The sequence below is a fragment of the Corvus kubaryi genome, unplaced genomic scaffold (genome assembly GCF_017639235.1).
Source record: "Corvus kubaryi isolate FWS band 111438036 unplaced genomic scaffold, C.kubaryi_AGA036_p1.0 37396, whole genome shotgun sequence".
NCBI classification, from domain to species: Eukaryota; Metazoa; Chordata; class Aves; order Passeriformes; family Corvidae; genus Corvus; species Corvus kubaryi.
The window spans coordinates 6,219,207-6,245,992 of NW_024581135.1; the positions used below are offsets into that span (position 1 = coordinate 6,219,207).

The 26,786-nt window shown below is 39.3% G+C and overlaps 2 protein-coding genes across 18 annotated transcripts in view; one reads left to right on the forward strand and one right to left on the reverse strand.

The window, feature by feature from the left end:
- Window positions 1–10,021, reverse strand: part of R3HDM1 (R3H domain containing 1) — a 79,654-nt gene extending 69,633 nt beyond the window's left edge. For 9 of the 13 annotated variants that reach the window (XM_042041349.1, XM_042041345.1, XM_042041341.1 and 6 more), the window contains exon 1: window positions 9,871–10,020. The gene's annotated coding sequence lies outside the window, so the exon portion shown is untranslated. Of the gene's footprint in view, window positions 1–9,870 lie in introns of all 13 variants that reach the window. The other 4 variants (XM_042041352.1, XM_042041351.1, XM_042041346.1 and 1 more) reach the window with 2 other exon arrangements.
- A 241-nt stretch (window positions 10,022–10,262) lies between these two features.
- Window positions 10,263–26,786, forward strand: part of ZRANB3 (zinc finger RANBP2-type containing 3) — a 42,301-nt gene continuing 25,777 nt past the window's right edge. For 2 of the 5 annotated variants that reach the window (XM_042041358.1, XM_042041359.1), the window contains exons 1-2: window positions 10,263–11,070; window positions 15,684–15,842. In XM_042041358.1, coding sequence (XP_041897292.1) covers window positions 15,691–15,842 — 152 coding nt within the window. In that variant the 5' untranslated portion in view covers window positions 10,263–11,070; window positions 15,684–15,690. Of the gene's footprint in view, window positions 11,071–15,683; window positions 15,843–25,516; window positions 25,671–26,786 lie in introns of those variants that run through there. The other 3 variants (XM_042041354.1, XM_042041355.1, XM_042041356.1) reach the window with 3 other exon arrangements.

A 26,786-nucleotide genomic window follows, 5' to 3' on the forward strand; every position in this document is an offset into this window, starting at 1 on the left:
TACAGGCCTGAACACCCCACAGACATCAAGAACGAGGTTTTAAACTGAAGTTCATCCAGTGAGATTTCACAGTTTTACACCTGGTCAAGTTTTACCAGCAAAGTCTTCCATGTCAGCAAAGCTTCTTGAGTGAGGTTATAGCTAAAGTGATTCCAGAAGAATGTCCAGTGGAGACAGCCTAACTCACAGAAGATTAAAGTATTAGATTCTTACAGCTGGTCTTCCTGCATTGTTTATAAATGAGCTTCTGTCCTCCCCAGCAGCTTCAGTCTACACAGATTTAACAACCAGGGCTGAGCAGTTCCCTGCATTGCAGTTGAATTCTGTAAATTCCTTTGTTCCACTTTCTGGTCAGAGAGATGTAAGAACACAATTGCCTCACTAATATGATGCCTCATGGAACAGCTGCTTAAGCATGATTTTAGATCTCAAAACTGAGGATCCTGGCAACAAGGCAAAGTAGAGTAAAATGAGCATCTTGCTACTTCCTTATGAACACTTCTGAAAGCACATCATCATCATCATCAGATCAGCAGCTTAATTGCTGGGACACAGGCAAATGGGAGACAGAGAACTGATTCCTCCTCAGGCAGCATCACATTCTGCTACCACGGAACTCATGCCTTGCAAAGATATTTCATCTTCTTAAGCAGCAGGATGGTCAGTCAAGCAAGCAATGCTAACACTTACTCTAAGTACCAATTGCTGTGATGGCACAGGCTCCTTTCTCATGGTGTGATCACTGAAACAAGAAACTTACCTGAACCAAACACTGTATCTCTCCTTGGGGGGGGGGGGGGGGGGGGGAAGAAACAAACTTAATGAAGATTTGTTTTACAGTATGATGGATTTTTTTTTTTTTTATTTAAGAAAAGTATAAACGTAGGACAAATACTGCCATCACTAAGTTTATATTCTTGAGGATTTTTGTATCTCAAAGTTTAGATGAGAAACTAATGCAGTACATTAGAACTTAGTAAATTTGAGAAGCTTTCTGGAAAACTGGTTTTTGGACAAGTATAAAGGCATGAGAAAATTAAAAAATAAGCACCATTGTTTCCTTCAAAAATACTTCAAAGGCTACAGGTCTGAGCAAGTGCAAATGTGACAGGAGAAAAAATGCAAATTCCAGATGCACTGTTCCCGAGCTGAACACAGGCACTAACACCCAATTCTGGCGGCAGAGAGGTTTTGAAAGCTTAAAAGAACAGGAAAGAAAGTCTTTCTGGAAATCAGATTTTTCACGTTTGAAGGGTGATCGTTTACAACCTGTATTATGGTTTGCCTAACATATTCTGGAAGTGTGAGCAGACCGGAAGGTCAGGGCTACAGCCTTTCTGTGTGGGACCAAAGATGGGGTAAGGAAAGGAGATGGTTTAAAGAGACAGCAAATCTTAACACTGCTCTACTACTGAACAAGAATCTTATTAATGTAGTCAGAATGTTTAAGCAAAGGATTATTAATAGAATATATATTAATAATTATTAGAATCCTGCATTTCTCTGACCAAAAGGCTTTACTTTATAGGCAATTCAGGATAGGAACTTTGACATAGTCTTAAGCTACAACAATCCAGGGATTGAGGATAATCAGGCTGTCCTTGACATATCATTTCCTTATAAAGACATACAACACACAGTTATATTATAATTTATTGACATGTTTTAATACATATTATGTAGCATTTAACAAGGTTATGCGTGTAAGGAATCATCTGTAAAATACCTATGGAACTTGATCTCCCTAAGGCACAGGGAAAAGAAGCTGGGAAAGGAAGAAAGCCCTTTAATATGAATAACCACAAATTTAGCTGGAAGAATAAACGCAGAGGAAGGGAAAAAAACCCAAAACAACCAAACAACAACTCAGAAACAGACAAAACCAAAAATAAAATCCACTCCCAAATACACTGACCAACCAAAAGGTAAGCCTTGGAAGTCAGAAGTTAACAATCTGAGTCAGAACTTTCTAACAAAAGGTTCATTATCCATATAAACAGAAAAAGAACAAGTACAACAGAAAACCACTACAGCACATCTGAAACTGAATTTGAAAGAGTACATTCAAAGGAAAAATAAGATTCAGAAAGTAAATGCTGAAGACACCATACCCACTAACTACAGAAAATTAGAAGCCTCCCATCAGATCACAACTCCCAAAGACGAGGATTTTTTTTCAACAGTACAAAATACATGCTGGTATCATTTGATGTTGCAATAAAAAGCACAGAACTAAATATAAGGAAAAATAACTGTATGCCTGATTTCAATACAAATTTAAAAGGAAAGAATGAATTAAAGGTATCAAAGTCAATGGAAAATGAGTTGACAGAAAAACATTGCAGCAGAGATTGTGCCAAATAGGTCTATTTAATAAAGTAATAGTTCCTAGGAAAAATAAATGGGGTAGGCCTAATCTATTTGAATTACATGTAGTATTATAGAGGAAACTGATAAAGCAGAGACAACAAAGCTTAACAAAATTCAAATTTTAAAGATGTAACTACCATTCAATTTATTCTCAGAAAAGCTACAGAAGTGCCATTCCAATAAAGCCCTGGTAAGGCCTTATATGGAAAATGGTATTTGCACTGATAAAAACTTGTATGGAAAACTTAATTTCATGTGGCTGCAGTAGATAACAGATGGGTAGAAGAGCTACTTAATCTAGAGGAAAACTTTGCCACAAACCCATGTGTCTGTAAGTTTTCCACAGTCAGCCAGGCTGGAGGCCAGTAGATATCAGAACCAGATTTTACAAGTGCTGTTCAGCATGCAAGAAGATAACTAGCAATTTAATTAACATTAAGATAAAGTTTGACACAGTTATGAAAGCATAAGTCCTTCTTCTGTAAGAAGAAGGACTGGACTAAATGACCCAGAATCTCTCCTTTCAGTCTTCAGGCACATTCAGGCAGTGTACAGTGCATTGAGTTGCATCCTTTCCACAAACATTCTATTATATTACTGCTATTTAATACCAAGGTACCTGGGTGGCCTAGATTCAGTGGGAACCAACTGGAATCTTTTTGTTCATCAGACTTTACTTTCAAAAGCCTTAGGATCAAGAATTTTTCCTTAAAATTGAAAGAAACTGGAAAAAGCCCACTTACTTGTACTTTATTTCTAAAGATTTCAAATAATAATTTAAAATCAACTTTATGTCCTCCCACGTTTTATATGGGAATCTGTCTTATAACATCAAATATATGTGAGAATCCATCTTTCTTATAGAAGTCATGCCTACATCTAGCCTATATATCTCAAAGACAGTTCAAAAGTTTTAGAGTCACTGTCATTATAAACAGGTAACTGCAGCATATGCAGACATGAATAAAATAAGGATATAGAAAACAACTCCTGATACTGCAAACAGCAGAGTCCTAAGGTTAATAAGTTATGAGCAGGATTAAAGCTGAGCCTGTTCACGTCATGCACAAGGACTTTCTTACTGCTCATATCAAGAGCAGTCAGTCCATCAGATACACACCCCCAGCCTGGGCAGGCGTGACACAGACCTGCAGGACACTCGGCTGCCTTTCTGGAGCATGCAGACACAAAGTATTTAGATGGACAACTAAGAACCCCATCAGATCCCTGTGATCTCAGTCAAGCAACAGGCTTTAGAATTGTCACCACTGATCTAAACCGTGCCTGAATTCACACATTGTCTGACCAGAGCTGAAAAATCTTCTCAAGGTCTCCCATCCCCAATTATTCCACATGTTAAAAATGGGCTAAACTGTTTCTTGCTTAGAAGTAGTCTATATTTGATTGCATACTGGAAAACAGGACAAGAAAAAGAGTTACTGAAAGAATACCTACACATCTATATTTCTTGATTTTTATGGAACATTACAATTTTTAGCCTTCACACTGCTATGGATCAATGAAGAGAGACACAAACCCAGTTTCTAACACTGTCCAATATTTCAGCAGAAAAGGACAGATAAAAAGCTGATTGTGTTCCGAGTTGGGACAGCTTCCACTACTATTTTGATATGCAGGTCTTAATAAGGACTACTGCTCTTTGTGCTTTTCAAATCAAACTTTGCAGTGTCAGGAAATACAAGATTATGTACCAACTAATGGGATGTCATCCTGGTGAATGATGAACAGCCAACTGTTGGAATATCATACATTGCATTAACTGAGCTAGCCCAGTACCATCATTTATTCTTTTCATATTACTGTTTTAAGAATTTAGTCTAATGGTACCATTTGAAGCTCAGAAATCTTCCTCAAAACATGGTATTATTTATTCTTCTGTATTTAATTCATTACTAGGTAAGGTCAGTCTGGACTCAGTTGCTTCTCCCAGAAACAAGAATGTCCACATAAAAACAGGTGTTCCTCTCCAGAAGCCAGTATTTGAAACTAGACGGAAACAAAACATTCCCACATGAAGTAATAGGATGAAAATCATAACATTTTTAAAATTTAACACAATGGTTTGTGTGAAAGATTCATATCATTTTGTTAGACCACAAGTCTAACCAGACTGCAGTAGCATTCCTACACCAGCTTCCATGAAGTCACTTAACAGCTTTCCGAGTACTGGGAGTCCTTTTCCTCCTCTAATCCATACCACAAGGATGACATCTCAGAGCAATACTGGCACTGCTTTGTGGTACAACTTTAAACCTTTGAAAGAGTAGTTTATTTTTCCATGACAATAATGCAATGTGCAACCAAAGACGCAGCTAGCAGCCTTTATAAAGATTAAGTGCAATGAAAATACATTAAAGATCACTTTGATGTGCTTAAAACAAAGAAGAAACCACAACACCTAAACTAAGAGACTAATTATTTGTAATCTTCATTAGGAGTGAAAATTAAGGGCTCATTACAGTCAATTCTAACAGTAAAAATACTATCAGCAGATACTCTGAGTATCTAATTGTCATTTTACCAGTTTCTGCCACTAAAGTATATGCAACACTCATTAACATAAGGAAATTATTCCGTTTCCCTTGGTTTTCCCTTGGAAAGCCATTAGGAAAAAGTTCTTGTTCAGGAATAGTCTGACTTCCCAAGTGGAAGAAGGATAAGGACCCATCAACTGAAAAAGGCAAACCGGGTTTATTTTTAGTCTAAGTACTGCCAGCGTGTATAGCTTTGCTAACCAATCCAGCTACTTCTGAGGGAAGACAGAAACCGGTGAGGGCTCAGCTCTTGCTTTAAGTTATGGAATAGATATAATGGATTACAAAAGAAAGGGAGAAAATTATTCTAATCGGAGCAGCAAGCTGTACTCTTTTTGAACACGTGCAGAGCACATTGAACTGAAATGGAGCTCTGCATCCAAAAGATCGAGGGATTCACAATGCTTTAAAGGAAAAAGGCTTTTTTTCCTGTACCTTCTGTTGAAATGCTTCAAATCTTGCTGTGATAACATGGACAAGAATTCCTCACAAACTGATTTACTCATTTTGCTACTGCCTCATTTGGGTACAAAAACTGAACATTTGATCCATTCCAGCAATTTTCCAATGCCTCTCAAAACTCCTGCTGTATCTCCACAAGAACAAACCAAATTCTTCCGAGTTCACTTAGAACATAAAAACAGATGGAAATCTGCCTGTGGATCCAGCATTGGTCAATGATGCAACTGCTCCCAGCTTCTCAGCACCAGCAGGAGGTTTTGATGCCCCAAGCTCTGACAGGAGAAAGGACTGTGAGAACACTCCTCAATCTGCTGTTGGCAGAAGCACTCGAAGTAGTACGAACTTCACTCACCAGCTGCACACCAACAGCCTTTTCCAGATTCAGCTGCACTAAAGAAGTCACTGATCTCACTTCCAATCACCATTTCCTCCATCTGCCAGTTAAACTGCTCCTCCAAGTCTCCCAATAGATGTTTCAATTTGATAAAATAAGAGACCTACATCTTACATAGCTAAAGTTCGGAAAGTGCTCCCAGTAACAGCTCATTAAACAGAGCAGAGGAGGTGGCAGAGGGCAGGAACAAAAAGCCAAGGATATGGCACCACGATGGTCTCTTTCACAGCAGGAGGTATTGCAAGGACTGCATCTATTTATGCCTTGCTTCACTTAACATAAATTAAAATGCTTTAGTTGGATACCTACAGCAACCTATCACACCTCACTTGGCTGGGAACAATTCTTAGGACAACTGTGGTAGGCTAACTGCTAACCAATTACACAGAACATTTTCTAGAAAAATACAAAATTCGGTCCTGGATTTTTGCTAAACCAGATCCAGAGATGACATCTTTTATATTTATGCCTTTTAGAGGTTATTTTTTGACCCAGAGATGCAAGTTATCCAAAACTGTGCTTTCAAAATGAAGGAGCAACTATTTAGTCACAGCTTTTAAGGTATTTATGACATTTGTCCTGACAAGCTTCAGCCTTCAGACAATTCTATACACAGTTGGACAAAGACCTTTCATTCATGGCAGTACAAACTTGCTAACAAACCTGAGGAGGGGGCAGAGAAGTTAAGAGTATAAAATAAACACAGGACAGAATTCCATTTTATACACAAATTCAAGTTACAGATTAAAGAATAATAAGAATTGTTGGGAAGGAGAGTAAAGAACAAAAATTCGGCAGCAGATGAAAAAAAGACAGGTGGACAACATAGTATATAATTGTTTATGCAGAAACCAATGACAGCTAAGAGGTAATGCCCCATTTCCTTACAGAGATCCAAGATAAAGAGTAGAAAAGAAACCCTGGAATAAGCACCCCACAGCCATCTCAAATCTACACTTTGCTTCAGCAGTCTGGATCTGAACATACAATAACCAAATATTCTTGGAAACTTAATTCTATATATTGGAGAAAAGTGCATATCATAAAATGACACGTTGACAGGATTCTCATAATACATACATTAAACTGCAGGAGACTAACTTATGCACAAGAGTAGCAGTGCAGGCTGTTCTGTAATTAAGGCTGCTGCCCTTCATAAATCTGTTTCCAGACATTATTTCCTCTAAAACACTCCTTCAACAAGTTATGAAATCGAAATAAGATTATAGGCAGGCCCAAAGTGCCGTTTCCCCATCAATATTTAATCACAATCTGTTGCTGACTTACCATCTCACAGAAACAGAGCTTTCCAACACGCTTTACAAAATCTCCTGACATTGTTATGCAGCACATTGGTCCATCACCTCAAAGAAAAGTCAAGGAGGATACACAAAGAACCACATAACCCCAACTTTAACGGGCTCCCATAGATGCTACCTATCAGCCAGAGTAAGCACCACATTAAGGCACTCGCATTGATTCTTCTTGCCTAAAGAATACGGTGTGAATGATCTTATTATTCAGGTCTTCACTGCCCAACGACTCCTCTTTCCATCACTAAAAGGCTCAATGTGGAATGCAGCGTTTAAGGAAAGCCTTTCTAGCTGGCCATTCCTAGGTGGGATGGGTACGGGAAAACTGCCACTAAAAGCCCGACTGGGCTCAACACCTCTGCAGTCCTTCAGCCCAGTGATGCCAGGATTACAGGATATTCTCCCACTCCTATTGAAAGCTCATTAGTTGTCACACCCATGAATTACAGCACTTCGTATTTACTGGCTGCTGCTTAACTCTCTTCGTATCTTTGCAATGAGAATCCGAGTACGCCGAAAAATTTCAGATCCAAATCACTTCAACTAATCAGGACATCCAAGGTGGTTCATATTTTTATCCAGGTAGTAAAAGTTACAGCATAGAGTTGTCTAGCTCACCAAAACTGAACCATGCAGTCAATATATACTAAAAGACTTTTATAAAATGGACTGTATGCCACCTTATAGCCAATTCAAAGTTTACATTGCTCCGTTACCTGACAACTCACTCTTAAGAGAACACAGTGTCGAAAGGCCGATTTTCCCCAAAGTGTCCAAAAAATGCAACTGTATCAGCTACTTTTAAAAGCCTGGAATGCAGCACCTTGAAACCTTAAATACATAAAGGTCTTTAAAAAGATGTGGTGCTACATGTCTTAGTCAAATTAACCCTGGGGGGAAGCAGTAATGTGAAAGTGGCGATACAAAGACATGAACTTGAATTAACAGAGGCCACTGTAGCAAACTGACAGCACCTTTTAACTGAATAAACCCCCAAACCATGGCATTTGGGTTGTACCCAGAGCCGAGCCTACAGCACTTGACCTAAACCATTCAGCTGGTTTGAAGCACGGACAGACTTTAAGAAAGTAATACAAAATAAAGACTATGGTGTAAGGCAAATATACTGAAATATGAGAAGAAATGAAAGCCAAAAACTTAACCTAAGTTAAAAGAAGAAAAAAGGCATAGACAGAATTACGTTTAAGATGAGGAAGAGCAAAGTAGTAGTACCAGTCTCCTCAACTTTTCCTTTATTCCTCTTAACATAAAAAATTAAAATAGAAACAGACAACCACTGCAGCAGATTTAGTGACTGACCCTTCCCAAATCTTTAACAAATAGTTTCTGCAACACTGCTAACAAACCTAACCCAGTACACTTCACACCCCTCAATATTACTGGTATTTAGTCAAATCTATCTTTACTGACGAGAAAAGTACTAGTTGATAGCAATTTACAGCTTTGTAAAATAAAGAGTGGCCAGGCAGTGCAGTTACAAGTACTATGTTTTTAAACTTCCAAGATTTAAAAGGACACAAGTCTTAACATTACCTTTGTCATTGGGACTCCTGTAAATTGAGGAGTACAAGCAGTAAGTTACTTAATTTCTACAAAATACTCAAACCCTTGACATCACAGTACTTACTGTAAAACAAAGGCTTAATATTAGCTGCATGCCAAGCCAATGGAAGACTGTCAAAGAAAATGTGTTTCCATTGCCATTTCTTTCTCTTGAATAGCAAATTCTTTGGACAAAATATTTTGAAAAATAATCAGAACTTCATTTTACCTTTCACTTCAACAGCAAATACATATTTCTAATCTAACATTCACAAGACATACTGCCCTGTAAGATTGCTGCTTAATATTCCGGCAAAAAGCATGTCTCAAATACATTACTCCCTGTGGAAGACAAGACATGAGAAAGCAACCCCATTAAAAACTGCAGGTTAATGCCTCAATGCAAAAAGGCCAGTGCAAGAGAAAAATCCCAACACACTCCCTATTCTGCTTTAGGCACACAAGATCTCTTCGGTTTCAGGTTAATAAGAAAGGGCCATCAAAATTTAAAATAAAAACTATTAGCAAAACCACTCCAAGATAGGAAACACTATGGTAGATTGTACTATCTGCCAATGCACCCTAGGCAAAGTGTGCACCACTGTTTTTGTTTTTTTTCCATCACCTTCCTAATCCAGCTTTCTATGGACATCACACAAATCCACCAACACGTAGGATGTGTGCAAATCTCTCCACGTGAATAATCTGAATAATTCTTAGACCCCCATGTAAGAAACAGCTATTCCTCACTTCTTTTGCTATCTCGTTCCGTCTTCCTCATAAAGTGAAACCCTTCTTCGGTGCTGAAAACTCATTTAAAAACGTTTTTAAAAGAGATGGTAAAAACCAGGCTGTGACGTAGTTTGCTCTCGAGTCTACTTACACTTTATATTATAATATCGTAGATAGACCCACATGCAGAATTATCCAACATGCGGCAGAAATTTTTAAAAAATTAATACATAATAGATGAACAGCCCTGTGTCCCGCTCCGGCCAGCCCTGCCTATATTAGGGAAGGGGAAGGGCCGGGCTCACCCCGCCGGACCGCGACCCCCGGCCGGGCTGGACCCACCGGCCCCGCGGCCGCGCCCCCCCTCCCTCAGCGCTGCCCCCGCTCTGCGCACTGCGGGCGCGGCCCCCCCTCCTCCCTCAGCGCACTACGACCCCCGCCCGCGGGAGCGCCTTCCCCAGCGGCGTCCCGGGCTCCTCACCGCGGCGGAGCGCTCCTTCCCGGGCTCGTACCCGGACTCCTTCTCAGGACACCGCGCCCAGCGGGCGGCGGCTCCTCACACACGAGGGGCGCCGAACCCAGCGCTGAGCGCCGCCCGGGTTCCTCCTGCTGCTGCCGCGGCGGGGAGAGAGGCCCCACCCCCCGGACAGCCGCCACCAATGGTTGCGCGGAACGCTAATGATGGACGACAGCTTGGGCCAATAAGCGTTGCGCCGCCCTCCCCCCCGGTGCTGCCGCGGAGTGGTGCCGCTCGGCGCTTACGCGAGGACGAGCCCGCCCGGAAGGCGGCGGCCAATTGGAGGGCGCGGCCGCATTGACAGACGGCCGCGAGCACCAGTGAGAGCGGCGCCCCGGCACCGCAAGGCCCGCCCGCTGCGCGCAGCCCATGGCCGCGGGCACACGGAATGAGCCCGCGGCACTGGCAGTGCGGGGTTCCAGCGGCCTCCGATCCTTATCCTGGCCGCTCTCCCTTCATCCGCGCCTGAGTTGCTCTCTTGCTCCCGAGCGTGTGGTGTATCCCGAGCAGCAGTGCCCCGGCTCCACTGGGTTCCCGCGCCAGCGCTCCCGGAGCCTCACGGCGCCCGCATCCTGGCGGGGCAGGCTGGGAGCTGTAGTCGGGGCTTGCCCGCGCAACCTCTCGGCCTCCCGGCCCCTTGCCCCGGCTTTCACCGCTCTTCCTAAGCCGGAGAGCCGGCGGCACTGCCCCTTCCAGCCCGGCCCTTAGCGCCATCCTCGGCTCCCTCCGTTCCCAGCCTGCTTCCCCCTTCCCGCCCCTTCTCAGTCCGCTCGCTCCAGCGGAGTAGGGGCCGATACGAGGCACGGCCGGGCGGGAAGATGATTTTTAACTCGCTCCTGGGGAAGCGGGGCGGGGGGTAGAAGGGCGGCGAGGACAGAAAAAATAAGGAAAAAGCGGTCCCCGGGCCCGAAAGCGCTTCCCTTCCGTGACCCCTGGTCATGCGTCACTTCCCGGCGGCCGTTTGAGCGCGGAGCCCGCGGCCGTGAGGGGGTCCCCGGGGTGGGACGCGCTCGGGGTCGGTCGCCAGCCGGGAACGAGCTGCCAGGTGCTTCCTGTTCGTCCCCAGGCCGTGTTTGTGACAAGTTTCACTTCTTGCTGTTGCTGCTGCTGGCTCATCGCATCGTGCGCTCAGGTACTTCTGCGATTGCAGCTGCAGGGACTTGCGTAAGTAGAATAAAAAACTTGCCCCCAGGCAGGTATTGAGGCGTGCGCTTCCCTCCAGCGCGGTCCAGCGGCCTGTGGAAAAACTGTTCTGTGCTGAAGAACTGTGTGATGTCCTTTGCTCCGTCTGATTGCTTTCTCTTGTAGTATTCTTTAAAACGCTGTGTTCTGATGGGTAGATTTTCAATTCTTTTTTATCCCACTGGTGGCTCCTCAGTACAAGAAAGGCAAGGAGTTACTGGAGAGGGTCCAGCAGAGGCCACAAAGGTGATAAGGAGTCTGGAGCATCTCTTATGAGGAGAGACTGCAGGAGCTGGGCCTGTTTAGTCTGGAGAAGAGAAGACTGAGAGGGGATCTCATTAATGCACATTAATATTTCCAAGGCGGCTGCCAAGAGGATGGTGCCAGACTGTTTTCAGTAGTGCCCAGTGACAGGATGAGGAGTAATGGCCATAAAATAAAACACAAGTTCCACCTCAGCATGAGGGAGAACTTCTTTACAAAGATGTCAGAGTACTGGAATAGCTGCCCAGAAAGGTCGTGGATTCTCCCTGTCTGGAGACATTCCGAAGCCACCTGGATGCATTTCTGTATCACCTGCTCCAGGTGAGCCTGCCTGGGTAGGGGAGTTGGATGGGATGATCTCCAGAGGTCCCTTCTAATGCCAAAACTTCTGTGATTCTGTGAAATAGTTGATTAATCAATCAACCAAGATGTTCTTAGAGCTTTGAATTCCCTATTAAGTTTTATTGAACACACAGTCATGGAGCAGTTAAGGCCATCAAGAGGAAATTTATGAAGCAAAACTCTTAGTGGAAAGACTCATTTGTCTTAGGCATCTGCTGCTGTGCTGCATTAAAAGGCTATATTTAGTGGCCGTTAAAAATAAGCAGTGGGTTTATATTATGTAATCAGCTTGTGTTGACAAACAGCTATTGGAAAACTTAAAGTAGTCCTTGAACTTATCATCAGTCTTGCACCCAACTTTCCAATAAAGAAACAGCCCCAGGGGTAAGATCCTCAACAAGCTGGGTCTCAGTTGCTGCCTCTGGAAGGATAAGGGCCTATAGTGAAATGCAGTATAGCGGGAGCAGTGATTAGAAAGAAATTCGAGGTTGGGTTTTTTCAAATTGTAATTTGTTTTACTATTATTTGCACTGCCCTTATCCCTCAGTAGCTACTTACTTTTCTAGATCATTTATGATTGATTGAACATGATAGAAGTTGGAGCAGATTACTTGGAAATACTGCTGATGTTGTTGCCCTCATGTTTGAACTGTCTGATTGCTTGAACTAAAAAAAAAAGTTTCAGTGCAATTTTTTTGTGTGGCAGCTCAATTTTCTTGAAAGTTTGAGAGACTTTCTCAAAAGTTTTCCTGGAAATTAGGAAATTATAGTTACTGTACAAATATGTTATGAAATTCATTCTGTTTCAATTCAGTTTTGAAAAATAGTGGGAATTGCACTGCATCAAGTAGTTAATATGTACATTGTTCTAGAGCCCTTTCAAAAAAACTTCATCAGACTGGAAAAATGGGAATCACCTTTACAAAGCACATGGTGACTCCCACCAAATAAATGCATTTATCCTGGTCTCACAGGTTCTGCACTTCATAATTTTTTACTGATTTTTTTTTATGCCTTATGAATGAATCATGAAGTAGGTCCATGAATCTTCCTCATCCCTGCTTTTAAAAGCTGGGATCATTTACCACTATCTAGTCCTGAGATACTTAAGCAATAGTGACTGGGTTTAGTAACTCAGTTGTTTTATCCTTCATCTCCTTTAAAACACTTGAGTAAATACTCCAGAATTTGGGGTTTTTAACTCATGGAACTTGTGCAGCTGAATGAAGTCTCTCAATGAAAAGCTAGGTCTCCACACAAAACCTTTCAGGTCTATTTTGTCTGAAAAAAATGAACATCCAGAACTTGTGATGTGGAGATGTGGGAAGGTCGATGTGATCTGTATTACAGCTCATTAGGGACACAGAAAAAAAAATGAAAACTTGTAGTTAGAGAATACAGGCACTAGTCTTACTCTCTCTCCTTACATCTTCTAAATCTGCAGTGAGTGGAACAACAGATACAAACTGGTCTTCTGCTACACTGACTAAATTCTTTTTTAAAACAGACTATTTTTATTTCTTGACATTACTACAGTGTGTATATAAATGCTCTGTCTCAAAACATGAATGACCACCACTGCCACAGTCACTGTATATGTTGTTTTAATAGTTATTGTTCACCACGTGTGGAGTTCTTTAATTATTCACCTAGTCTATAATTATTTACCATTCATTTATATAATTATTCACCTAGAGAAAAAAACTAAACAAAAACTTGTACGTATCTAGTAGTTAGTGTTTTCTGTTTTGCTGCTAAGATCTCAAAAGTCAGTTCTAACCTTGATAATGACTGATGCAGAAATATTTTTCAGGGTAGTATTGCTATGTACTGGTGATTCGTGCGCCTCCTCTAATTCAGATTTATGCTCCTGAAACTGCATGGTTCCTATTCAGTGTTTCATTGAAAGGATCTTGTCATGATCTCGTTCAACAGAAAGTTAATTATGTTAACATTTCATTCTCATATTGTCACTCACAACAAGCTATGTAGAGAGCTGATCAGGAGTACATCATTATTTCTGCATTTATAGAAAGGAAAATTATCACAGAAAATGAGTCACGGATTTTCTTTAGAGGTGAATCTCAGAACTGAGTGTTGAACAGGTTTGTTGGGCCCACCAATCCTGCAGTGTTCTTGTTGAAGCTCAGCTCTACAGAAATGTTTAGTGTTTGTTTGTTTGCCAGCAGTCTTGAAGTACCTTAATCAACTTTTAAAATTAAAAAAAAAATACTCAGTGGAAAATATTGTGATGGAACTGGAGTGGTTATGATTGTTTTCCCAACAGATAGAGTTGAAACATTTTGTTTGCTCAGCTGAGAGCTGAAGCAGGTATTTTCTGGAGCCTTATGAATCTTTTGCTGTGAAATGCTTCTCTTGGGCACACAGGGGCTTTCCATCTTCTGTTAAGCAAAGCTCTGTGGTGGACATGCATGAAAGAGCCTGGTACTCAGCACAGTACTTGTATCTGCTGCTGAATGTTCCAGAGGCCCAAGGTACAGGAATACTGTTTCTGTGAAGATATATCAAAGATTCCACTTATGAAAATGGGGGACAAAATTGCCATGGTCAATACAATGCTTATGTCCCAAGTTACATGTGTTGATCAGTATTTTAAATTCACTGTTCTTCCCTCATTGCCCAGCAGAATGGTATGTCAGAATGGTTGTGGTTAAACACCCCCTCTTTGTAGAAGTGGTAATAGAGGCCCAAGAAGGAATGCCTGGAAGTTCCAGTGTTACCCTGTTCAATTCTTCCATGATGAGAATGTCATGGAATTTGCCTGGAGGCTCATCCACAGCATTTTCTTTACATTCCCCTGAATGCCTGATGTGTATCCTGATAGACGTGCCTGTAATTCATCCTGTAACCAAGAAAAGCACTTATTCATTTTCTGTCTGCCTGAATGTCATTAGCCTGACTGCCAATGCCAGTGACAGATCCGCCAAAATCCTCATTTTTCTGGAATTCTACAACAGTTTAGTGGATTCCCAGAACATTCAGGTCCTGTTCCCAGAACATTCAGGTCCTGTTCCCTGTCCTTTTCCCTCTCCTATCACTATCAAAAAATCTGCACCCAATTCAGAATTTTGCTGTCAAACCTGGTGGTACTACTAAGAGTCCAGGAAGCCTATTTTGGCTGACATTTTTTGTTCCTGTGGTAATCCTGCTCCTTACACAGGCTGTGAATCCAAAATAATTAGGTGAAGTTTTGATGTAAAGGTTTTAGTCTTTCTTTGTGTTCAGTTAGTGCACTGCAACTGAGCTTTATAAACTTTTGTTTGCTTGTTTAAACTCTATTGAAGTTAAAAGAGAACAAAAGTGAGTATTTCTGCTCTGACCCTGTCCCTTGAACAAAAATGAATGAGGAATCCCCATTTTTAATCTTAAGCACACTATGAAAATTTGTATTGATTAGTTCTTTGGTTTAAATTTAATTTCCCTGAGAAAAAAACAATTTCCTTACAGGTTTTTCTTTTATTTTTTCTTCTTTTTTTTTTTTTACTTCCCCCAAAGTGGGCTTATTTACCCCTTTTTTTCCGACTTAATTTTTAGAATTAAAAATTTTAAAGGACTGTTAGTTCCATCATCAGAAGGTTAAATAACCTATCTTTTTCCTAGAACTCTCCTGAAAAATATTTACTAAAAGAATTATATTTCGATGTCCATGAGTAAGCTTGATTTGAATGGCAAATAACTTTCATTCATGAATAGGGTATTTGCTTAAATAATTATTTTATAGTGTAGAGGAAGAGACAAATGCTGACCTCATCATCCTGGAATAGTTAGAATATTTTATTGAGACTGAGGTGAGGGACTCTTTCTCCATCATCTGCACAATTTTATACTTTCCAGAGAGAATTCTCAAAACGCAAGAGAAGTTGTGTAGATATTGATTATTTCAAGATGAAGTGATCAGTATTGTTCTGTGAAGCTTTATTCTGTATTCTCGTAAGTAAGACGACATCTTTCTCTTTTGTTTCCCTCAGGTTCAGCATGGCCAATGCTCTTCAGGAAACACCTTCACTTGAAGCTTCTCAGTTAGAGGATGTTAATGCTAAGCTGTCCTTCCTACCTGAAAGACTGAGAAAGAAGCTGCTTCCTTTTCAGGAAAAAGGCATCATATTTGCGCTTCAGAGAAGTGGCAGGTAAAATTATTGTATTCAACTTACTGTATCACATGCCAAAAATAATTACTTTAGGTAAAGATCAATTAATTTTTACAGAAGTTATTCTATAGCAGCAGTCTTAGGTGAGTTATGTTACAGAAATCTTTTATAAGCTGTAAGGTAACATGGTTTAAAATGAGTTATGGGGTTTTTTTCTGCAGAGGGTGAAGAAATGTTTATTAATGCATTATGCAAAAGAGAATTGTAGTATCAAAGTTCTTGTGTGAAAGGAGGTTGATATCAGTAGGACCATCATTTTTGTTATGTTAATAAAGAATTCTTAAAATAAGTTAATTCACATTTGATTCTTTAGTTCTTAATGGCGTGGTAGAGCTGTTAAAGGAATGACTAACAGATCCTGATGCATCTGTGTGGTTTTCTATTTTAAACTTGGTACAATTCTGGTGTGTAATCAGGGTGTTCTGGAGCTCACTGAGCTGCAGCAGCGGAGCAGAAGCAGCCTTGCAGAGTGCTCAGTTAGCCAGTGCAGCAGCTGATGGAGTAGACATTCAACAATTAGGTACCTGGTAAATCAAAATCACAGTTTATACCGCAGAGCCCGGAAATATTTTGCTGAGTAAGAGCCTGTTACTGAGTTACAGGGTCAAAAAGGAGGGGGGAAATGCTATTTCCACATTTATAAATTTTAGGAAATGTGGGCAATTGCAGCCTAAAGCTGTGAAACTACTGTATGCTGTTCTTTTGGAAAGGAATGATGTTGGGGAGGTCTGGCACAAATGGAATTACTGTAGCCTGTGTGGAAAAGATGGATGAAATTAGTTCCTGATTATTTCAGCATCTTGCTGAGAAGGAGAGGCTTGGGGCTTAAGGGGATTGCTTGCCAATGCTTGTGATTATTTTCAGGGGAAAAGAAATGTGCGTCTTTTCCTCCAAAGGTGAAAAATTGGAAAGGAAATATTTATCATCAGTTCTTGCAATTATATGGAACTTTCAATCAATTAAAATTTCCTGTGAATTTTTTCGTTTGGATTCTATTCCTTTGGCCAAAACCCTTTAGCACTGCTGTCTCAGGGAATGAACAAACCATCTGTTTTATACTGCCAGTTTCAGTGGCAGAAGAGAAAGATGACTCCAGCCATTCACATGAGAGCCTGAGATTTGATATGCTTTATGCTGAATTGGCATTAACTTCTCTGTGACCACCAGCCATATCAGGCACTTTCTTGCTGCACAGACTGAGAATGAATGGATATGATTTTAATGGATAGCTAAGGTTTTGGTAGAATAGACAGCAAAGCCTATGTTAGAGTTGAATTTAATAAATCCAAAGCCCTTGGCTGCCATTGAATATGCAATTGAGGTGTATATTTATATATACAAACAGTGAAATAACAGAAGCCATTAAAATTAAAGAAACTGTACATTTAATTAGTGTAGGCTAATGGATGTATTTGAAAGTGGGATAATCTTTTACAGGCTGTTATATAATATAGAGGTTCCTTGGGAAGCAGCTTAGCTACAGGACTGGATAAATTTTTATCAGATGTTTCTTTCTTCTTTTTGCTGAAGTAGTAACAATTGCCTGCAATAAGTATTCAAAAAGGTTTGGCATACCTAGTCTAATGACTCTCTCAAGGAGGGAATTTTATTTTTTTTTCATTAAGGTTATGGGTTTATGTTGGGTTTTTTCTTTAAGTCTTTCACTAACAAGAGTTTTGCATAACCCAGCACTGACGGTTTTCATGTGGCATGGATATGGAAAAATGTTCATCATGATTGCAAGAAATCTCATTCCTTGGCACAGCAAATTCTATGTGTAAGCTGGGTCAAACTGAGGAATTGTGTGCACACTCTCAGCCAGCTTCTATCTGAAGTAAAAAGGGTTAAGTCAAACTTTCCCAAGGAGTATTTTTTAAATCTGTCCCTTGCTCGTGTGGATCTATTTCTCTTCCTGTCCCAAAACAGGGAACAAGAGCCTCTGGTGCTTGTAGCTGAATTTTCTTATTAGTTTGTCAACCCTTGCCTCACACAAGTCTCTCCCTTTTGTGTACTCCATAATGATTTAAACCTTCTTTCAGTATTCCTAGTGGTACATTTTCTGTAGAAGTGTCTTTTCTAGTTTTAAAAATATATAAGCATAGGACTTGAAGTGAGCAATATAAGCATCTCTGCTCATCTTTTTTCTTCCCCCAGGCTATGCACTCCCTTCACAGTCATCACTTAATCCATGCTTTGCTGGAGTGATAGGAAACTGCTGTAGAGCAAGTGTTGGCTGAAGAGATTCAATTAATATCATCTTAGATTAGACAAGCACCCAGCATGAAAAGGAACTTATTATTAGAACAAACTCTTATTTTTTGCATGGAAGGGGCTGGGAGTGAGCTATTAATTCCCTTGTCTCTTCCCAAAGCATAAAATAAATATGCTGTTGTGGTTTGTACTTTCGGTTCATTGGTAAATGAATCAAAGGCTTTTCCAGTAGATGCTCCAAAGGCATTACCTCATTTAATGGAGACTGCCTAACACTTTACTAGGAAATGACAATTCTAGAGCCAGCAAGACAGTGTGTGGTTCAACATAAGATACCTTTTGTCTCACAAACATGCCTTAGAGGTAAATAACTGACTGGCTGCTTATTCCTTACTAGAGATTATTCTTCAGAAATGCACTTTGGAATGGCTGCCTAGGGATGGATACAATATATAGTCTTTATTTGTAGCCTCAAACATTAATGTGCACAAAAGGTGGGTGCACACAACTTATGTCCATGAAGACTATTTTATTTTTATGATTTTCTTCCAGTGAAGGTGTAAGCTACTTTTAAAACCAGCAATAATATGTATTTATTTATTTGTGTGTGCTTTAAACTGCCTCTTAAATAAAAACTAACCGACTTGTCCCTTCCAGGAATGTGAACTGTTAGCAACACGCTTAGGAAATACTGAGGGTTGTTGGGGTCAGATGTACGTGTGCTGTTGGGAGGTGGAAATGAGCAATTCTGTTTGCTCTCTGCTGCTTATTAGTCATGGTTTGGGCAGATGTGGACAAATCTCCATTTCCTCAGAACTCAGGGTAGAACTGAGGGGTCACCAGCTGTTAGTGAAGAGGTGGCAGTGTTGAAGCACAATATTCTGGAAGAAGTGGTAGCAGTTTGGATAAAATATCCAAGATTCAGTGATATATGGGCAAATTACTCAATAGTACTGATAAGGATTGTATTCAGTCTCATTTGAGCTCACGTCTCTTTGAATATTACTGATTCTTACTGCTTCTGTTCCTTAATGTCATACTTGGAAAGTCACAATTCTTTTTACCATGTGTTCTTGTTTTATATCCTCTCTTGATGAAAGTGTGTGATGTCTGTCTAGTAATGCAAACAATTTGTTCACCTGAATACTCTGTAAAAGAGGCATGCTGTTGTTTGAAATTTAGCTCTTGTACTACTGGATATCACTAAATGCTTTATCAAGTTTTGTAATAAAAACTGTCAGTATGTGATTTGCAAGCATCATTATTTAGCACTGCTTGTCTTGTAGATGGTATCTGTAAAAGATGCCTTCGGACACAGATATATTTCTTTCTAGGCGTGTTGGCAGAACAATTTGTTTAAGCTGGATGCAAAAGAGGACTTGGAGATATTTACTACTCATAAAACAAGCTTTTCCATTATAATATTATACACATTATAATTGTGTGTTCAAACTATTGTAACTTGGGGTGATCTTGTTTCCTGTATAAGCTTGAGAGGTAATACATTAACTTATATATTCAGGAGCATGTGATTTTTAATTTCCCATACATGCTGGCTTAATGTTGTTAGACACAGTAAAAAAAGTAAATGACCATGGATGGCAATATCAGGATATGCAGAGTTCATATCTGCCATTAAGAGCTATCACTTTTAATGAAAAGGCAATTGTTTTGTTAGGCAGTCCCTATCTAGAGTAAGAAAAAGTTGTATAGTGTTTAATATTTTTTTGGATAATAGTCTACAGAGAACCATTATGGCAGTGAAATTATTAGAGAATGGAATGTAAATGTCCTCTGTTATAGTATTGAGTCAGTTGCCTACACTTCAAAATAGTACTTTTTCCCATTGACTATGTCTCTGATTTCTAGCAAGTTACACAGGAGGAACACAGAGTTAATTCTTTTTTAATTAAAACAGACTCTTACCTCAAAGATTATCAGTCTTTGTAGAAATTATTCCCCTCTCCCATCCCCAAAGTAGACCAAAAAACCAAAGATTCAAATCATAATTTCATCAAAGTTTATAAACACAGTTGAAAGATTCTTCTCTGGAAAGGCATAGTATATACAATCTGCTGAGGTTTTAGTAGTTGGGCCACAGAAATGTGCAGGAAGCCAAAAGAAATGTTTAGAATTCCCATGCACAGCCCTTTGTAGGATGAGGAATTTCTGATAGAAGTCCTATTTAAATTCTTATGCAAATTTCTACACAAATTTCTTTAACTTTCTGGGATGTATTATCCATTGAGGTGTATGAAAGGTATAATTTCCATTTGAGTTGGTTGTCCAAGGGAATGATAGTTTTACATTTTGGAAGCTGATAGAATAAGAGAAAATCTGTTCAGTCCATGGACTCCCATGCATATTTTAGTTTGTGCTACAGCAGTAGGCCCTTTTGTCTTACACTTTTCTGTAACTATTTTTCACTTCCACTCTCATTGTTACCATTATTACTGAGGTTGCTTCTGGGTTTTATGTTATCTATTTATCTTTCTTTCTCCTTCTGTACAATGCAATTGGTACTTTCTGCCTTGTATTGCCTTTCTAAGTTACCAGAGCTTTTGTTTCACTTTTGCTTTTATCTTTACTATTTTTGATCCATGATTACTGATTGATTTGCTCTTTCAGTGTATTTCTATTCTTCAGGTTTTTATCTCTGATAGTAGTTAAGAATAAGAAAATAGATTTGTCTTTCAATCCCATTTTGAAGCCCTAAGCCTAGTTCCATGTCTACATATCTCTTACTGTATATATATAGTTTTTCTGTCCTTTGTTTAAAAGGTCATAGGTTTCTGCAAGTTGATGTTGTGATTAAATGCAGGACCAACTGCTTTTTACCATTGTCTAATTTGGTTTTTTTCAGAATCAGCTGCATGGTTTAAAAGAACACTTAAAAAATACTTTGCAAGCTAATGTTGAATTTTCCCCAAGTATCAGTTCTTAGTATTTCTCTTCTGGGAGATAAGGCATAGTTATTTTCAGCTGAGTTTTACTTTACTGTTTTCATTTCTGTTATAAATTCTCACAACACCACAGTCTTAGTTTACTGAATATCTTAGTTTAACCTAAACAAGAAGCACATAATTTCATTTACACAGTGAAAACATTGGCCATTAATTTCTAAAGGAAGAAAAATGTAACAGAAATACTTGACATGAAGAGTTCATATATTATGGAGCTATAGCTGTTTGATAATTATCAGTGTATTATCAGTATTTATACTGATAATTATCCATATTTATGGGGAACATCTGTAAGGAGAATTTTTCTTCAAGTTTTATTCATGTTGGGCCATTTTGTGCTTCATAAGTTGCTGAAAAGTTTAATGAGCATTCTGGCTATTTCCTTGTAAGCACAGAACAGTGACTGCCATTCTTAGATGCTGCAGGTAAGGATGTAGAACTTGTGTAAGCCCCAAACAGAATATCCTGTAATGACTCCAGGTTTTGTAGTATCATTTCTGAGAGTCTGCAGTTAGTTTGAATTCTTGTTATTACACTCATGACCAATTTGATCTTAAGATGGGGAGTTCAGAGTTAAACATGAAGATCATCACAAACAGGCAAGATGAAGTTAATTGTGCTCTCTTTTGGGAATTCTACTTATTCTGTCTGGTTTTGTCACACTGATTTCAATAAAAGCCAGATTACTTAAATTTGCATGTTAGAAAAAGAAATTACCTTCATATTTGTTGTTACTTTTTTTTTTTTTTTAGGTCACGTCTAGGAATATTTGTTTAACTGTTTCATTTTTATGTTAATCTGTGCTTGGTGGCACACAGCATCAAGTGCCATCAACAAGTGTTTCCATTATTTGTAGAACTTGAGGTCAGAGATCAGACTGGAACAAAAATAATTGTGACTTTTTTTGTGGTTTCTGTCTCTAGTCTCAGTAGTTTGTAGTTAGCCTGAGAGGGCTGTTTGAAACAAGGCATAAATCTCTTGCTAGACCAAGAAAGAAATAATCTTTTATTCCAATATATTCGGCAACTCAGATGTCTAAAATTACTATAATTTTGTGATGAATGGGGGTCCTTAAACCTGCATTGTAACAGGTGAGCACAGAAATAATCTCTGGGGAAAAAGAATGGGATGGCTATTTAGTGAATATGGACAGCATCAAACAGTTAATACATTTCAGCTCTGGGAGTTGGAGAAAGGTTTCATTTTTTTAAAGACGTTGGTTTGTAGTGATTCAGAGTACATTTCACATTTGAGAAGTGCCAAGGAAGAGAGGGATGAATAAATGAAGATGCGAGCTCACAGAATGAGATTCAAATGCAGGAAGTATGAATGAGAGACTGAGCCAAATTCTGCAGAGCTTTCATAGCCAGGGAAGCTTGTTTGGAAGTGATGCTGGAGGAACTGGGAAGCAGTTCAAATAGAACAAAAAATGCATTGTCAGTAAGTGAATGTAGGATATAATTCAGGAGACGACCGATGTGGGGTAAAAAAAAAAAAAGACTTAGCAGAAAAAATCCAATGGTAGAAATATGAGAATTTACCTGGGTTTAAATGTGGACTTGTAGCAGCAGGAATAGAGAAGAAAATGCAGATTTTAGAAATGCAGGGCACAATTTGTTAGAATGGAAGAGGAGGACTGAAAGAGATAAAGGCTACAAGTGTAGTTTAGTAGGTTGTCAACAGTGATAGAGGGAGGGGAAAGAGGAAATGAGTTGGTGTTGTGTGCAGGGAAATTTGCAGCAGTCCATGATGAAAAGTTGGTGTATTTAACCACAAGCACCAGGGAGAGGACAAATGGGAGGGAGCAGTTCTGAGTGTGAGACAAGTGACTTTAACGAGAATGAATAGAAGTAAGATCTTAAACGAGTATGAGTCACATTCTGACTGACTTAATGCAAGTTGGAAGAGACAGGCAGAGGGGAAAACTGCCCCAGATCACCAGGGAATGCAGAGTTTATTGGGAAAGTACTGATAAGTAAATTTCATTGAAAGCCATTAGACTGCATGCTAAGGAAGATTTCTGCTGCTCACACGTATTTCAGTCATGCTAGTTAACAGCCAGGTTAACGTTTGCAGCCTAGATTATCAGTAGCTGAAATTAGTTACACTGTTCTGTTCTCTTGCATTGAGTCAGCTGCTGAACCCATTTGTGTCTGAAGCCAGTGACTGAATAGGTAAACAGTTTTCACTATCACTATTGAGTGTCTTCTTGGTTGGAGGTTTTTCCACTTAACAGTTCCATTAATGTATTCTAAAAACATATTGACGTGTCTGAGCTTAACCTTCAACTTGACCGCTTTGTTATGTGTTATTCCACACAACTTTGCCAAAGCTAGAATACCAGAACATGTGGTCTGAGAGCTTTCAAATATTAATAAAACATTTTAGGTGGGTTTTTCAGTCACATGTCGAAGAGTGTTAGAGAAAAGCCTAAGACACCACAACCATTCTCCTCTAGGCTCCTTTTCAGAATCATTAACAATGCAGATGTGGCAATTTGGTGCATCTTACGTTAAATCAAAGGCTGGGGTTTTATTACTTTGGGATTTTTTAAATACCTAGTATAGTTCAGGAGCAAGGGTAAGATCTATCTTACATCTTCTGGGGCACTATTTTTGGTGAAACACCCTTGATTATTTCTGCAAGGGAGTCAGCTCTCTTTGTTCTAGTTTTAGGACTGCGTGCTGTGATTACTGACACACAAATGTAATGGTTGCTTGCGCAGTTTTATATAAAAATGTTCTAAGTTCAGATTCCTTAAATAACCCTTGGTTAAGTTGTTAGTGCTGAAGTGTTGGCTTGTGAGTAGGAGGTAAATTATATGTTGTAGTGTTATATAAAACTGACTCACATGAGTAGGTGAGAATCCCAAGAATATCAGGACACCCACACCAGTGAAAGAAAGACTCGAGCTTCCTCTGTACAACATGTTCCAAAGCCTGCATTAACAAGAAACAGCTTTAATTTGCTTGAGTAGTAACAAAAATTTTCAGTGTTTTAAAAATGAAGTGCTACTGCTTTGACTGTTTGCCTTGGAAAACGCATTTGAAAGGGAAGGAGTTTGTTCTGAAAAGCTACCTGTAGTTCTAAGTGGTTTTTCCTGGATAAATAGCTGCTGAAAATCAATCAAGAAGTTAAATTATCCCTACAAGCAAGCAACAGATGTATTGGATTGCTGTACCCCTTTAGTTTTTAATCTGCCATGTAAGGAAGCACAGCTCTCTGGAGAGGATATTATTGCAAATATTTCTATCATTACAAGAAACCTCTAACACCAGCTGTTTGACTTGGTAGGATCCTTGGTTGTACAGACCTTAATCCCAGTGTGTTGTTAATCAATATTCCTCTAAGAGTAAAGTTCAAAATGAGATTCTTTTTCTTCACAAAAATACCTTGCTGCAGTAGCCATAATTAATATAAGAAACTTCAGCTGTATTGTTTGCATGGTTAATAGTGCTGACATTTCGAAAAGGGTGACCTGAATGTAACCCAGACATACAGAAATAGAAATGATTTTCATTTAAATGTTTGGTCTTCCCTGAAACTCAGTTTATAAAACTGCATTAGCATTAACCTCCTTCTGATACAGACTATTTTTTTGTGGCTCTATGACATATTCCTCATGAGTTTAGCCTCAGTTTCCTTCTGTTTCTCCAATGAACTCATCTGCATGAAATTTTAAAAGATCTGCTTGTCCTTCTGCTTTGCAAAGTTGGTTCCAATCTTCTTGACATCAACACAGCCAGGAACTCTTTCTGTGTTTTTTGAAGTTTGATAAATTATTCTTTCTGTCCTTTTAGAGGCAGAGCTTTCCTGATAGAGCTTTCAGAGGGCTCTTTCAGGAGTTTTGGGTTTCTTTCTTAGTTCTTTCACCTGTTTTTTTGCTTACTTCAGGTTTCTCTCCAAGGTTTGCTGTAGTAAGAATGTGTAAATGCACCTTTGCTTGGCACTTGATACCTTTACAACGTATCAAGCACTTAGCCTATTCCGATAGTGCTGGAAGTCTGTTTCTGGGGTTCTGACTCATCCAGCTTTGGGTGGTCCCTTCAACTACGGGATCCACTACATCCAGAAGAAAGCTAGGGTTTGTGTACAACCTCAGGTGCTTGTGTTTGTTCTCTTTAGTGAACAGCAGTAGGGTTTTGGACCTGTGTGCACCTGAGGTGCACCAGCACAGCAGACCTTGCTCTCTGCAGGCGTGTTCGCTCACCAGGGTACATCCTCACTCAAAGCTCTTTGTGTTTGCTTGAAAAAAGAAAAATGTGGTTTTATTTTCAAGCTAATACACCTCAAAATGCTGGGGCTGTTTTAATCTAGTGGGGGCCCAAACTATGGTTCCCTTCTATTTATGAAAGATCCTACTGTGTCCAAAGGCCATTGCTAACCCTACACCGTAAAAGGGTTATGAATAGTAGGAAGGTTGTAGCAGCATGTGCAGTGCATCCCAATGAGGTTCTACTGCTTTCTGCTAGGAAAAAATAGGAGATTTCCTTGATGAATGGACAGAGATTCAAACACAAGCCACAGGATTCGCTCTGAAGAAGGGAAACATTTAAAGATTAGATGGGAAAGAATCTAAAAGAATTTGCCATTGACTGGTGCTTTTTTGCACAGTTGGACTTTGCTGCTGAGAGTAAGTGCAACTGAGACATCTCAAATGATTTTTTTTTCCGTGCTTTTCTGAAACTTTTGACCATGTGGGCTGAGCTTATAACAGGATATGAATCTGCGTATCATAGCTCTGATTTATATTCTTGGATAGAACTATTATTAAGGTGTCATATGAACAGATGGGATATGAATGATGAAGCTCAGATTGGGTAACTACCAGTTGAGAGGAAATGACTAATTGAACTTCAGAGAACAAGAAGTCTGTCTTCTTGCAGTCAAAATATGTGAAACAAAAATACATATTTGTCCCTTCAATGTAGCTGAAGATCTGTTTCTTCTGCTTTTACAGCATGGAACCTTTATGTCCATGTTGGCAGCTTGTCTGACTGCAATAATATAGAGCATACTGAAGTTTGTTTTAAATAGAGGCAGCATATTTTTAAGATTATGTAAAGTATTGCTTTTTAGCAGCTTAGTGCAACTAACTATTAGGTATCTTGTTAAGTTCTGTGTGATGTGGGCTATAAAGATGGGGAAGTTCTTTAAAGTTCTAATTGTTGTGATTATGAACTGGAAAGATTTCATGATTTTCCTCTCAGTAATATAAGCTGGTTTTCATTGCCCTAGAATCCAATGAAAAAAATTTGGACTTCTTATCTTTTGTAACTACATTAAGCAGACATCTTTAGGATTCTTATTTTAAAACTCTGAAAGCTACACAGAAGAATGCTTTAAAATGCATTATTTATATATATATATATGTGTATATATATATATATTTCCACTTATATTAGTTTTATTTCACTTCTACCTGTATCATAAACTCAATCTTGTGTGCCATGTCAAAATTTTGTCACGTGTGAGTGTCAATAATGTTAATTAATTGGCATAAATTAGCAATTTAAAAACTGTAGCTTTTCAGGAATTTGAGTCTGAGCAGTGTGGATCCAAGCAGTGATTCATGTCACTAACTGTATAATCACAGAGGACTTTACACATTCAGATAACTCTTAACTGGAGCTTTAAAACCAATTTAGTGCACTCGATTGATCTCAATCTGTGATGTGTCTGGTCGAATTTTAAATGCTGGAAAATGGATGGATTGCAAGTACAGGAGGAAAATCCCAACTACTTACAA